Here is a 14,397-nt window from a genome sequence, read left to right on the forward strand (position 1 = left end):
ACACAGAAACAAGGGAGTTGAGAGGGAGGGAGAAAGAGAGAGGGACGGATTCGTTCGAACTCTCGCTCTGACCAGATCCAAAGACAAGAATTGTACGGACAATTCTTGGGCGTGCTAGTAATTGTACACTTGCCAGATTTCAAGGGGAAAATATCAGTGCCTTGCTCGGTTCTCGGTTTCCCCCTGGCGCTTTTTGAACTCGAGAGGTTCACGTTGACGGACTAGATGGCGACAAAAGGAATTATCTAGTTTCCGTTGGAACACACGCCGCCAGAGCTTTTGCAATAATCGAAAACTGATGGGAATGATGCTCATGCGCGTAAAGTCCATCAACAAGTTACTATCGTTTATTGTTCATAATAACATGATTAGAAATGAACCACATCCTATTAACAAGGACGCATAACCTGAAGGAAATGTGATGAAACAAACTACAATTCTGAAAACTGTTCTGACAATCGCGCAATCAACTCAAATCTATTAAAACAGTCGCTCCTCCTCTTGGATCCATGTCATAGTCTATGGGTGTTTTACACGTGTGCCCGGATCATCCGGCGGTAAAGAACGTAGATAAAGTATACCAACAACGACAAGGTGACCGTGACCACATTGATCTTGGCCAGAATCCTACCTCCAATCACTGTGGTCACGTCTGGAATGAGTTTAAACACGATTCGCTTCCACGTGGACGTCTCCACCTCGTCCTCAGGACTTGGACTTGAGATCGACAATGGGAGAAAAAAGAATGGAATCAGACTCATGAGGATCACGATGGCAAAGTCCATGAAATCGACCACGCGAGCAAGGGCAAACTGCTCCATATTGTTGTTGTCCAACATAGCACCAAACGGGAGATATCGTAGAATGGGAAAATTGTGCTGGATCTGGAAGGAGTCGTCCCAAGTTGAAGAATACATTGATGGGGGGAAAAAAAAAGCAAGGCTAATTTCATAGGTTGATATCACTTACCAAAAGGAAATTGCCACAAGCCGCAGCCATGATACAGATCATGCCGGCAATGTAATAAAAAGTGGCGTCTTGAACCGACCCACTGGACTCGGGGATCAAATTGTAGTTGGAAACAACTTTGCTCTCATCTGGGTTCTCTCCACTTCCCGAGACTCCATCGTCACTCTCGATCTCTTCATCCGGAAGATCTTCTTGAAGAATCACCTTGGCGAACTGCTTGAGGATGTTTACCCCGGATTTCTCGGTCACCAATCGTGTTTGGGGGCCTGGACCGACATCCCCTCCCGCGGGGCGGAACCTCTCCAATTGTGCCAATCGTTTTCGCACACTTTCAAATCGATTCCGCTCGGCCTTTTTCTCCTCGTTAAGATTATCGTAGTTTCTAAGTGACTCCTCCAGCATAGTTTTCGCATACTCTAGTCCTGAAGAGGTATCGTCGGCTAACCGTTTGTGCAAATCCTCGATGATTTCATCATTTAGTACGCCATCCAAGTCGTTCAATTCCTTTTTGATATCTGTTGGCCCCATGGGTAAAGCGGGCTGTTGGAGCACGGGCCCATGAATGGGCTCTCCCAGAGGCGAGCGCCCATGGAGAACCGCCAAAAACAGGGGCGCAATTTCGAACGCACCCAAAAGGAAGACAAACAGTAGCAGATTAACGAGGTTCCCCATAAACACGGGAGGGATATAGTAGGGCAGCTGAGTGAATAGGCGATGAAGGCGCTCTTGGCACGTTGGATCTGGAGAAAAATAGAAATGATGGTTATTGGATACAAACCATTGCAAAAATAAGATCAGCACTAATGCACCTTGAAAACGATTGCCACCCATTGCTCTGCCTGCAAATAGGTTCCGCCAACCTGGACGCCACGGCAGCGGCAAAGTGTACACGTTTGTGCTTTTCTCGAAGGCTTGTCGCTTCGAGAATAATTCCAAATGTTGGGACAGGATCTCTGCGCCAATGTCTGGATCAAGAAAAGGTAATAAATCGGTACATGAGGATAATAATATGCTAATGACACTCGTAATGACCCTCATGAATCTTTAGAATCCACCACCTACTGCCTTACCTTTGTTGGGTTCACAATAGGATATGCGGGTGCGGCAGAGAGGACAAAGCGTTTTCATGGCGTTTTTGCTTCCTATGCGCCTCAAGCAAGGTTCACAAAAAACATGGCAGCACGGATTGGTGTTGTAAGGTATATGTAGCAAGTCCAAGCACACCGGACATATCAGGTGATCCTCAATCTCGCCCAATTCCGGCTCCGCATTCAATATCTAACATCGACCAAGAAATATTCATCATCGGAAAACTTGTGAATTGAGTGACCTGTATTTTGATTCTACCTCCATGAGCTTTTGATTGGCCTCCTTTTCAATTTGATCCTTCTTGTCCTTGGCCTTTTTTCTCCGCAACACGTTCAGCTTCTTTCGTTCCTTGCGGGTCATGGGTCGGATTGTCTCATTGGGACTCAATTCTAACACGCCACTGGTGGACCTGGGCGACGATTCGGGCGATGAAGTAACTGAATGCGCCGCGGACGCGGACATAGACGCATTGGATGAGGAGGACGACGAGGCCGGTGTAAGCTCCTCCGAAAACGACGAGGCTGAACTGCTGGATTCCCAATCTACAATCAGTGGAACCTGGGGCTATAATGGCATGATTTTTCGGTGGCATCAAGGGAGCCTCAACACTTGGAATAAATGCATTTGGGGGCGGGTCCCAGGGGTTATCGTTTGTTTTTATTGTATTGTCAACCACTTTACTAAGGTTAAGGGTGGCTGTGTGTGGGGTCATCCGGGTGGGAGAGATGAGCTACCTGGATCACTGGGCGCGGCATCGGTTTCGAGACCGCCGTGGGCTGAAGTCTCATCACGGGTGCTTCGGAGTAGCTCAGCCAGGTCCAGTTTCACATGCAGATCGACTTGACTCTTGACCAGGTGTACGATATGCTGGCTGCCGCCCAAGAAGTTGAACGCCCCCAATCGGGCCTGGCAATGCGGGCAATTAAACTTGCCCTTGGTCCAGCCGCTCTACAAACAGATTTAGATTGGAAGAGTATAAAAATATCATTGAATAAAATACACCTCCGGTTTCCTCTATCAAAAATACCTCATCAATCTTGTTCTGGATCCAAATGGGATAGGTGCCTTCACCCGTTTCGGGCACCGCAATCACGGGCTCGTCCACGGGCTTGACTTGAATCTCGGGTAAGATTTGGCGACAGGCTCCGCATTTGACGGGCACTGAGGGCACGACAGTATCCGTCATCGAACCGGATCGAACAACGACAATGACCAATGGCAAAATGGGTGCGAAGGGATCCCTCAAATGGCCTGCATATGGCACAGGATGCGGGCGAGGCCAGCCTGGATCCAGGAAGTGTTTGATTTGGGAACAGATGAATGGAGGTCGTCCTCAAACACAGCGAGGAGGAGAGCACACACACACACACGTCCAGCCAGCTAGTTAGCACTTACTAGATCACCCCTCATACATACCGTACATACCCTTCCAGCCAAGTGAGTGGTACCTAGTTTGCCGTATATTTCGCTAGAGGGCAACTGATGCCAGATTAGTAGGGAAATGCCCCCACTGTAAATACGCGTCACAAGGAGATATGTCTGGAATAAACAGCTGACGAGTGAGTACGAGATGGACCAATTTCAGTCAGGCGGCCGGAGTCAGTCAGCCTCAAATTGAACTACTAAAAGAATGTTCAGCAGCCAAGAAAGGACGAAGCGACAGAGAGGAGAGGAGAGACCGAAGAGGCCAGCTGAATGAAGGCAAGTGGACCAAGACAAAGCTGCCCCAGCGAAAGGGGACACACAGGTTGACGGATCCCGCCATGACGTGGGATATCTACCACGGATTGGCCTATGTTGTTGGGGGGGCTTTTAGTACGTGCTTTTATATACTCCATGGGTTTGACTGACTAGAAGACCAGTACTGGAAAGTAATCCTCATTAATAGAAAACGTCAGCTTGATCAAAAAATCAATTCCAGCTTGAAATTAATGTACTGTCCCATGCCCCATTGGCCAATAAGATACGGACGACAATAATTGTCCCAATTCACTTATACAATTGACGGATGATGTCTATGCCGGTGACCGAGCTTGGATCAAAGCCGAATCTGGCGTTGAAGTACGCATCTTATGTTCAAGCCTCGCCACCCTGGAATAGTCAGCTGATTCGCCCAGACAAAACAAACCCCAATAGGCTCTGTATCTAGCTAGTATCTGCACATCTGCACATATCAGAGTCCGACCCAGATCAAGTTTATAGACTTATGTAGTACTTGTCTTGAAAGTGTTGTCCCCTCCCCACCGTTGCTCATGATGATGCCCGGCGGCCATGGGAATGAAAATCCCAACACCAACTACATGAATGGGCGAGGATTCTGGATTTTCTATCTCTTGGTCTTGGGCGGGGTGCACATTATCTTGTTGAGCGTGCCGGTCAGCCTATTTTCCGTAGCCTGGGTCTGGACCCTCACTCACGTGGGACACAATGCCATACAGTTCTGGTTCCTCCACTGGATGAAGTCCCACCCGTGGATCACCTTTGATCAGGGCTCGAACCGCCGGCTGACCCATTGGGAGCAGATTGACCACGGGGTCCAGTACACGCCCACGCGTAAATTCTTGACTATTCTCCCCATCATGCTCTACATCTTGGCCAGCGGGTACACTCGCTATGACAAGATTCACTTTGCTATCAACACCCTGAGTCTGGCCTCGGTCCTGATCCCCAAATTACCTTGGTTCCACAAAGTCAGATTGTTTGGGATCAACAAATACTGAAGCCACCATCCGTCGTTTCCTGAACCTTTCTTCCGCCATGTTGTGATAGTGCAGAGTACATTTAACTATACAAACACATAAATATACCCTCGTCTTCCGCTACGGACTTACATTCAGATATGATCAACTACGTAGATGACCTCATTCACTCTTTGTCTATGATTCTAGAGCATGGACCCCTCGACCCCACCCCAACTGATTCGGCGAGAGATTCGGCGATTGGAGCGAAAGCTTTGGAAACGAAAAAGTCGAGCCCAAGTACGCGGCCAGACCAAGGCAAAAGTGTTTGACCATCCTGGTTCGAACATTAAGAATGCCAAAGATATGGACTTGAAACTCGGAGATAACGGTCCAGACGATCTGGATCGAACCATTATTCCCTCTTCTCAAACTTTCCCATCAGAATGTCTTCGAGCGAAAGTGTTCACCATGTCGCGAAAGAGGCGTCGAAACGACAGAGATCCACGAGATAAAAGTAGACAAGATGATTGCCAACAATTTAGACGGGATGTTCCTCTACATTTTAACTTTCCCATTGAACAATTTGGCGTGAAAAAAGATGACCAACCCATCAAGATAAAGCAGAAAGACCATAGAGTGGAAAATGCCATGGATTCATCTTTATTGTCTCAAAGCATTTTGGCCTCGTGTCCAAAACGTCTAAAGAAAACCTAGGCGAAACATAGTATTTTTAATCAATTTATATCATGACGAGCCAGTATTGATATCATTAGAAATGAGATTATATTGAATCCTGCCTTTTACAGAGCAGGTTTGTGACATCATAGACTAAGCTTTAAAATGGTAGGGTGAACATTTGGCTAGGGAACCATAGAGCAAAAAAACCATTGTTGTATTGCTTGAACCACTGGAGTCAGGACGGGGATGCTTGGGTGGAGCATTGGCTTTCAGAATTGAGTACGCAGATTACGGTCTTCATTTGAAACTGTTCAGGTTTTCAAAAACTACACGCTTCAAATTTCATTTAATTGAATCACTCTATCATAAGTTATGATGCCCTCTAATAAATTACATAAAAACTCTTTGCAGAATGACTGGACTCTTGTGATAATTGCTGGAATGCAATGACGTTCCAACGGAAAAGAAAAAATATATCATCGGTTCTGCTTCAAATCTTGCTGTATTTTGACAACAGGTCACATACCCAAATTTTCCTTATTTTTTTCATTCGATTGGTTAGTGTTGATGCCAAAGCACTTGAAGTTATAATTTTGCTCGTAATGATTGTCCCATTTATCCTCCAAATCGGGATCCCAGGATCGCCTGGGATTCTTGAAACAAATGGCGAAACTGATTTCCTGTCCCGGTTCCAAATCTTGGCAATTGATGCTTAGCCAATGGGGACTGGACGGTCCCACCGATCTGATCGGTGCCAGGCTAATACTGCCCTCATAGGGAGGAAGTACTTGGTCTTGGTAAGTTTGCCAGCGGTCCTTTGTGAAGCGAACCACAATGGTTTTGCTGGGTACGATATCCAATACCCATACGATCCCAACGGCTCTCATGTCCCTAGTGGTCGTTGAATAATCGAGGCAAAGTTCATTCCTCATGAGTAGGGTCGAAAATTCCAGGTCCTTGTAGGGTTCAAACATCTTCTTGAGCCTTTTCGATCGTAGGCCCCTCGGGTCTTCAACTCTTCGAAATTCACCCGTCGTCATGTCGAAGAAGTTGCAATCATCTCTGGGTAAGGCAGCCTCGGTCATGATCAGCTCCGTCTCGTTACTGATTTCCGACGGTGTCACGGTTACTTTAAACCGTCTCATCATGGACACGGTGGTGGACACGATATCCAACTCGGGCGGAGTGGGTGGACTCTCGCTTCGAGCGGGGATGTGGCGAATCAGAGCCAGATGGTTGCCAATGCTGTCGGCAAAGCGTACATTTTTGACGGGTGATCCACCCGATCGGAAGGCCGTCTTAAGTGGAATCTCGATGAAGGAGCCATCACTCTTGGATCGCTTTAATGTGATACCGACCGGTTGTATTGGAGGGCACTCGGAGAGGGTTCTTTGAACGTAAGGTGTGGCAGCCCGACGAATGCGGAAACTTTGATCGCCATGACGGAATACGTCGAGAAGATCCTGAACGTGTATGCTTTCAAATGATTCAGGCGAACTGGAACCGGAATCACTGCGATCCGAATTCGAATTCAGGGTCTCCTCACGAGATTGGGTCTTGTCCATGTTGCTTAAGACTGCCTCCAAGTCCTTCCGCGACTCACAGTGAACTGATGTCCGACAATTATCTTAGAGCGTTAATCAAATGTTCGAAATGCGTTAGGCAAAAGGCAACGTGTAAATAGAATAGTTTAATTTTATCTGGAACACGGGCATGATCGGTATGAATAGGAAACTATGAACGCTAATCAATCCCAGCGGTAGGAGGTCTTATGGTTGTCTAAAATGTCATCCAAACGACATGCAAATCCCGTTATCGTCCTCGGTCTCCGTCTTCTCTGTGGACGTACACAAGATCTTGTAATTTTGGCCATGATTGTTATCCCAGAACTGCTGACCGACACAATGATATCGAACGGCAAATATCAGGGACTGCCCTACATCCAAAGGGGTGTAGAGCTTGAATTGGAATTTGTCGGAGAGACGGTCGTGAGACCCGTTCACGTAGGACGCTCGGTAGTCCATCATATTCCGCCAGTCGTTCATCGTCCAACGAATATAGACGGCCTTATGGTAGTCCATGTTGAGAACACGAACAATCCCGCGAATCGACAAGCTGTCCGTGTCCATGTATGCGTTTTCCAGACTCACTTTGTAGTGTTGAAGTCGCTCAAGGAAGTCGGGTGCCGAGCCAGGTTGGCGGAATAACGGGGTGAGGGTGCGGACAAAGATTCGGGGCCCGCTAATATTTGACGTCACTGGACTTCCAGATTTGATGAAGAGGTCGTCAATTTTGGCATCGTACAATTTGACGGTGACCAGGTCCAGTCCGAGTGCATCAGCAAACCTGGAATGGGATCCATACATTAGACAGGTGGAACACAATTAAGGCTGTCAAATCAATTCCACAACAAATGCTCATTGTAATAGACCCTGGAATATAGGTTGGGAAAGAACAATGCAAAAGACCCTGTCATTCCACAATACACAAGGTTTCCTGGGCACAAGAAATAGATTTCCCGCCCAATTAATCCCCCCAAATCTCTAAATCTGTCTAGACAAGAGCTCGTCGTACCGGACTTTTTTCAGATCATTGCTCCCTTTCATCTTGGAAAGGCTGGAAAGCGCTCCAAACGAATGATGTCGATCCCGGACCCGACCCGACATGATGATAACACTCTCCTTGGAACTGCTCGAGGAGGATTCGTCACTGTCACGGTCCTCGCTATCACTTATGTCCAGGCTTCCGATCCCAGAGGATCCGATGTCTTCAGTGTCGTGAGAAAGTCCGGGCCCATGCCGCAGTTTCCCATCTACGGCGCTTCCGTTTGCATTACCGGGCAAGGATTTGTGAAGAACCACGCCATTGTTGGGAGAGACTGCGGAAGGTGGCTTGTCCATCTTTGACGAGGTCTTACGTTTTTTAGTTCCACACATGATGGTCCAATGCTCTAGAAATGAAAATAAAAACAACAACTTCCATTCTTGGACAAATCAAGACCGATTTAGTCCGAGGGGATCGTCCAAGACTTGACCATCGGCGCCGAATTGACCAAGTCTCGTGATAAAAAGCAGTCATTCTTCGTAACTAGCTAAGTACTCGAGATAAAAAATGAGCTCAATTTGACACACTCTCTTTGAAATGTTTTGCCACAAATTGCTCATTAAGCTTAAGGGAATCCGCTTCAATTTTAAGTCTGTATGTTAGACTACGTCTCTAACCAAGCCAATTCCGTATGATATACTAAGCCTACCAATGTAATGTGGTAAGTGCAAAACAGAGAAAAGGACCCCTTGACTGCTATTGAATCTGACATGTGGAATAACTCACTCACCTATTAGAGATATATCGTATTTTCAGTTTTGGCACACTTCCCTCTGGATGAAAGACTTTTTGATATAAAACCACGGTCGTCAAAAAAGTTGCATTTCGTAGCGATCCAGTCGGAGTACTCCGTGTGACTTTCATCTGTCCTTTGCAGGAAAACGCACGAAGAGAACAAATGGAACAGATCGGCTTCCTTTCTACGCCGAGAGTGGGCCTTAAGATACCGCCAAGACCAAGGGCTGCCAAGGCCGAGAAGGAACAAAACTCGAGGGGCAGAGAGAGGGCAATCAATGAAGAAGGCCACTCATATGAAAGGTTCCGAATCCCCGTGCAATATGAGGGAAATGCAAAAAGATGCAGTCTACGCGGGCTCTCATTCACAACTGATCCGAGAATCTGCTCCTCGATTTTGACCTTAAGAATTTCGGGTGATTGTTTAGCCGGCATGCCCCAATGCACTCTGGCCGCCCTTCAGAGAAGTTGAAAAAAAAATGAGATCTTGAGGTCCGTCTCTGGGCAGAAAGCTACTATACTATACTACTATTACTATGAGAAGGAACGAGCAATCCTTTATATGTCCTCTGGCGAGGCCTAGGAACACTAGATGTATTTCCGTGGGAACAACTCCAATCACTTCCTCGGGAGTTGATCTTTTTCCGAGACAATATAATTTTTTTTTAACGAGACACTCGAAAAATGTGGAGAGGCAGGCACAACTATCAACGACGAATGTTCTACAGCATGAAAAAAAAAACCTGTTTGTGACAAGCAAAGATTTCGTGAGATTTCTCCATAGCTCTGAGACGATCATTCAAATCAATGATGAACCTCTCTCTAGGCATTCAGTCGCCAGATCGAAATCTGGATGGAACTATCTAGGAGGCTAGAGGAAAGAAAATGAACAAAACAATCCCTTGGCAGCGGTGGGATTCGAACCCACGCCTCCGAGGAGACTGGTGCCTTAAACCAGCGCCTTAGACCGCTCGGCCACGCTACCCTCTTGGGTCAGGCGGGTCATGTGGACTAAATTTTAAACATCTTGAATTAAATTCTTTCTTGTTTGCTTTAGTTTGCCTTATATTTCCATCCAGGCCACGGGGTTGTATTTTCAAACTTGAAGATGACACCCAATAAATGCAACAGAGTGCGAATCTAGACGGGGCATGTATTCTACCTTCGCTAGAGGCGAATATTCCACATCGGAGCATAACATCTTAGTGACGTGAAATTAAGTCTATTTTCAAATATAAAACTTCGAATAAAAGTAAGGTCAATATTTTTCAAAAACGCTGACAATACAGTCGGACATTTAGCCTGTATGGGGTTTCCACAGTTAGTTTCGTTTAATGAATAGGCAATGATTTTCGAAAAACACTAATGTTTCCAAAGTGTCGAAATAGGTGAACAAATGAAATGAAATTGTGACAATTCGGCGATATCTCGATCAATGAGATTAAGCTTCAGCTATATCTTAAACTAAATGAATATCGCCTTTCATCAACATTTTTGAAGAAATTAGGAAGATCAACTTTGGTACGAACCATAAATCAGAAATTGGATAAAATGGGGTTTCCCCATGGATGAGTTATCTCTTCAATAGAGTAATTTAATAAACTGAAATGGGAAAATTCATTTAACAAAGGCATTTTTCTAATTGAAAATTGGGGGAAATGAATGGTTTAAGGAGTATTGCAAGTTGATGCCACTCTTTAGACAAACAAAGACACACGTGCACATTGTACCGGTGTAAAAATGGCAGAGAGCATATCAAATCGAACATCAAATCTAATACCACTTGTCTCGTCTTTCTTTAATTAATTTTATCGCTTTCATAATTTGACGTCATTACAACAATATTGGAGGGAAATCCAAACCAATTTTGCATTTGTTTTAAAATCTTTTCTATGCCTTAACTATCAGAAAGTGGGGATCATCATTGTCAGGTTAACGCTCCTAAAAAATAATAGGATATCTTGCCCAAAATATAACCGAAGGTATTAGCTCAGTGCATGCTAAAATATTAAGATGCTAATGCCATCTATTAACGCTGAACGAATAAGAAGTGCCCATTTGTGCAAGTGAAACGACATAACGAGCTAGTTCGATGGACTTTGTGGCAAAATGTGACAATAATCTTCCCCCTTGGCAAACATTTCAACGAATTGAACGCATTGGAGGGAAAGGTCTAGAATCAGGGACATTAAAGGATCAGGTACTACTAACCTTAAGGCCATTAAGAATCTTGGCCAGTGTAGTAGACAAACTCGGCACATTTCTTTGGAATTAATGCTGGCTTCCTACACAGTTACTTGTTTGCCAAATGCAGTGATAGTAACCCTAACACCACAATTTTGAGACATAGTTGACACTGAAATTATTTTGGTTCCACTAAGAGTTTGTTTTCCAAGAACCAACATCATAAAGCATTCGTCAAGAATATAGGCTCACAGTAAGCTCGACAGACAGGTTTTTAGAGTGTGTGGGTGACAGCTGAAAGACTATAAGTGTGTGGTTTCTAATTGTAGAGGCGCTGCCTTTAGTTGGCTGAAGCAAAATTACTCAAGGCTACCGATTAAGGGGCATGCAGTACAATGCTAAAACTAACCTGTTATAACCCTTCTTTTCTTTTCCTTCAATGCTAACATGTCACACACAATCAGGGTTGACAGGTCTTTAATGAGCCAACAGGCCAAAATATGAATGATTTGAGGTTAGATGAGGCCAGTCCCTGTGTCAGGTTGCTAGAAGGTAGATCTATCGGAATACTAGATGTTTCGATGCCAACTTTCAGGTTCAACACATTTTATGAGTATGCCAAATCTTTTCAAGTTCAACGTTATGATAAGCGAAAAAACAAAAAGTGAACTTCAAGTCAAGTTAACGCATCTTGAAACAGAACTCTCCAACTAGTTGGAACTCACATTGGCTTGAGTTCGATAGCATGACAAAAATTTCATCAAAAAGGATATAACATTCATCAATTCTGACCAGTAAGGTGACACAGCACCAAACAAGATTAGAACCAAAGACGTGCGTTGAAAATTGTCAAAAATGGTTTCTTACAGTAAATGTCATTTTCAGCTAGATATCAGGTCGAAAATGATTGGATTTTGAATGATGACTGAGCACCTCGACCCAACAGATAACTTGCCCCAACAGGGAAATTAATGGAAGACAGCCCAACCCAATTCGGCTCAGGACAACTCAACCCAGCAAAAAACCTGACCCAACGGAAAAAACTGGTCATGACATATTTGCTAAAAAATATGTTGCATGAGCGAAATCAAAATTTTGTTTTTATACCAAAGGCATGGTTTGGTGTTAGTTGGTCATAAATGAATATTTATAAAAGTTAGTTTCTTGCTTATCAAGGACCTGAAAGTCCGCGAGACATCTTATTCTATTGACTCATTGAAGTGGGAAAGGAAGATGCCGTCATCATCAAATTTTGAGAGATCACTCCTACTTTTGAGGCTTCATATCTCTTTGCTGAGGGATTAAATTGAAGGTTCAGTTCTTTTATCCATTAAAGGAATGGTTCATGCAGGTAGGTATTTTTATAAACTGTCTAAGTTTCACTCATCAACATGCATAAAAACTAATTTTTGAAGAAAAAAAGCCGTTTTGCGGCTGATTTTTTTGTATTTTAGGATTTCGTATTTTTGCAATAAACTTTTTGAAACCTTAGAAACTGTTATTGTCCAATATTGAGATTTATATTTTGGATTTTTAGTACCTCTACTGTTTTGAAAAGTGCCCCAATGACCTCCCAAAATTTGTGCTGCTCTTCATTGTGCAGCTGCTACTTTAATGTGTCAATTAAATTATGAAGGATTTCATGGTTGTATCCATCCTTAAAACCTTGCAGAAAAATAAGCAAAGTCCTTGTTTTCTTGTGCTTCCCTAGTACTGAGAATGGTTGTACTGAGTCAAATTTTACTGCTGGGCTGAGTCGTCTTCTAGGTAGGTTGAGTTGGCCTTTGGGTCGAGTTATCCACTAGGGCAAGTTTTCCGTCATGTAGTCCACTAGGTTGAGTTGTCTTACGCTTTGAATGTGTTGATCACTTTACTATTGAACTGAAAAGTTTCAGACGCTGATTTGACAATCAAACGAGACCTGGTTGTACCCAAGAAGTTCAGTGAGAAATGAAATTCATATGAAAGTATGTCTTTGGATTAGTTCCTTTCGAAATGCTATCTTTTACCTTTTGTTGGCAGCCCTTAAGAACTTGACGGTCAGTAACAAGGTGACAAGGTGCCCAAATCGTGGTAAATAAGATACATGACAATGTACAAATGCGTTGATATGTTGATGGCGAAGGGCCATTGGCCTATTTAGGGCATAGTTTCAAGAATTTTGATACAAAATATTGATTAGGTTAGTTTCCTCGTTCAGGAAACGAAACCCACTCAATCATAAAGCCTTTAACAGGGCGGTAGGTTCTTTCTGACTCCTCTCGCAACCTCCCTTTCATATCTCACTTTGTTTTTATTTCCGGATTCTTGAACAAATCCAACTTGATCAACTTGCAATTCATTTTCATGGTCGATCCTGGAGGCATTTAAAACGCATCGAAAGAAATCCGATTGCTCCCATTTTGACGAAATAATATCACCCTTCATGTCTACTTTTAGGCATTTACTCCAGATATGATTTGAGGTAGCATCTACTAATGTACATACATATGTTCATCACTCGATTCCTTTCATCGCCTTGAACTTTTTCGGGGCCAATTCTTGATCGGTCCCCATCAACAAACCACAGAATAATGAATGTCAATTTCATAAAGCACGGACATCCCCGTCAACCAACTCATAACGTGGCTGCTAACACATGTATTTCTCGTCTCCTCAGATGTGTGAGCTTCTCCAAGTGAATGATCCGGAATCATCATCGTCGGACATTGCGACGAACTTGAACCAGAACTCGGACCGGACTCCTAAAATCCCAAAGAAGCAGAACATAGTACGTACATACTCCTCCATAGGAAACCCAGAGAACACACCACGGCCACAGGAAGAAGGGATTGAAAAAAAAAAAAGGTTTTTCCTATCCATCCATGTACGTTCCTCCGTCCGTCCTTCCGTCCGTCCGTTTTTTCCCCTGACGAATTCTGCACCCACCCGATCGAAGCAAGCAGGGACCTCATTTCAAGGGAGACGACCGACCGCGGCGACAGCTTCGCCGGATGAGACAAGTCAGAGGCCAGAGGCGCCTGAGGAGCGCCTGGTCGAACGGGGCCCTCTCGTGCCGGGTTCTTGGGTTCATGTTTTGCCGGTTCATGCACAGCCCAACCTGTTTGCGCCGTCGAGCCGGGTCCATCCTCGGGGAACAAAGGAAATCAGGGGTGCGGAGGTGCGGAGGTGCGGACGTCGACACGGTCGACACGGTCGACACGCAGACGACTAAGGCGACTAGAGCGATGGAGGGAGGACGGCTGGCGGCCTCGGGGGCCCTCAGGATGATTTGGATGATGCAGTGGAGGGAGGACGACAGGAACGAACGGCGCCGACACTCCTTCGTTCTTTGGAGACGAGTCACTCAGAGTGCTTTTGCAGTTGGATTAGGAAAGACTCAAGTTGTGCTAAGGAAGGTCTACAAAGAAGCTATTGAAGTGCCACCTCCTTCTTCTTCTCGTCCTCCTCAGTCTCA

The 14,397-nt window shown here is 44.9% G+C and overlaps 3 protein-coding genes and 1 non-coding gene across 5 annotated transcripts; 1 reads left to right on the top strand and 3 right to left on the bottom strand.

Annotated features, from left to right (window-relative positions):
* Positions 1-331: 331 nt before the first annotated feature.
* Positions 332-3,427, bottom strand: LOC131886622 (uncharacterized). The gene is made up of 7 exons (XM_059235013.1): positions 3,086-3,427; positions 2,793-3,006; positions 2,317-2,600; positions 2,040-2,247; positions 1,779-1,934; positions 970-1,709; positions 332-884 (listed from the first exon to the last, which is right to left on the bottom strand). The coding sequence occupies exons 1-7, from the start codon at positions 3,242-3,244 to the stop codon at positions 531-533; spliced, it is 2,115 nt and encodes a 704-aa protein (XP_059090996.1). The 5' UTR covers positions 3,245-3,427; the 3' UTR covers positions 332-530.
* A 763-nt stretch (positions 3,428-4,190) lies between these two features.
* LOC131877651 (ORM1-like protein 2) lies at positions 4,191-4,947 on the top strand. Its single transcript, XM_059223398.1, has one exon. The coding sequence runs from the start codon at positions 4,311-4,313 to the stop codon at positions 4,776-4,778; it is 468 nt and encodes a 155-aa protein (XP_059079381.1). The 5' UTR covers positions 4,191-4,310; the 3' UTR covers positions 4,779-4,947.
* Positions 4,948-7,088: 2,141 nt separating this feature from the next.
* LOC131877638 (glycogen-binding subunit 76A-like) lies at positions 7,089-11,154 on the bottom strand. Of its 2 annotated transcripts, none has more exons than XM_059223387.1 (3): positions 10,968-11,154; positions 7,992-8,367; positions 7,089-7,763 (listed from the first exon to the last, which is right to left on the bottom strand). In XM_059223387.1, exons 2-3 carry the CDS (start codon positions 8,351-8,353, stop codon positions 7,205-7,207), a joined length of 921 nt encoding a protein of 306 aa, XP_059079370.1. In that variant the 5' UTR covers positions 8,354-8,367; positions 10,968-11,154; the 3' UTR covers positions 7,089-7,204. The 2 variants fall into 2 exon arrangements, with proteins under 2 accessions (XP_059079370.1, XP_059079361.1); XM_059223378.1 differs by lacking the exon at positions 10,968-11,154 and adding an exon at positions 8,752-9,488.
* On the bottom strand, positions 9,660-9,741 carry Trnal-aag (transfer RNA leucine (anticodon AAG)). Its single transcript has one exon. It is a non-coding gene; the product is annotated as a tRNA-Leu (tRNA).
* Positions 11,155-14,397: the final 3,243 nt, after the last annotated feature.

This window comes from Tigriopus californicus, chromosome 1 (genome assembly GCF_007210705.1).
Source record: "Tigriopus californicus strain San Diego chromosome 1, Tcal_SD_v2.1, whole genome shotgun sequence".
In the NCBI taxonomy this organism is placed as follows: Eukaryota; Metazoa; Arthropoda; class Copepoda; order Harpacticoida; family Harpacticidae; genus Tigriopus; species Tigriopus californicus.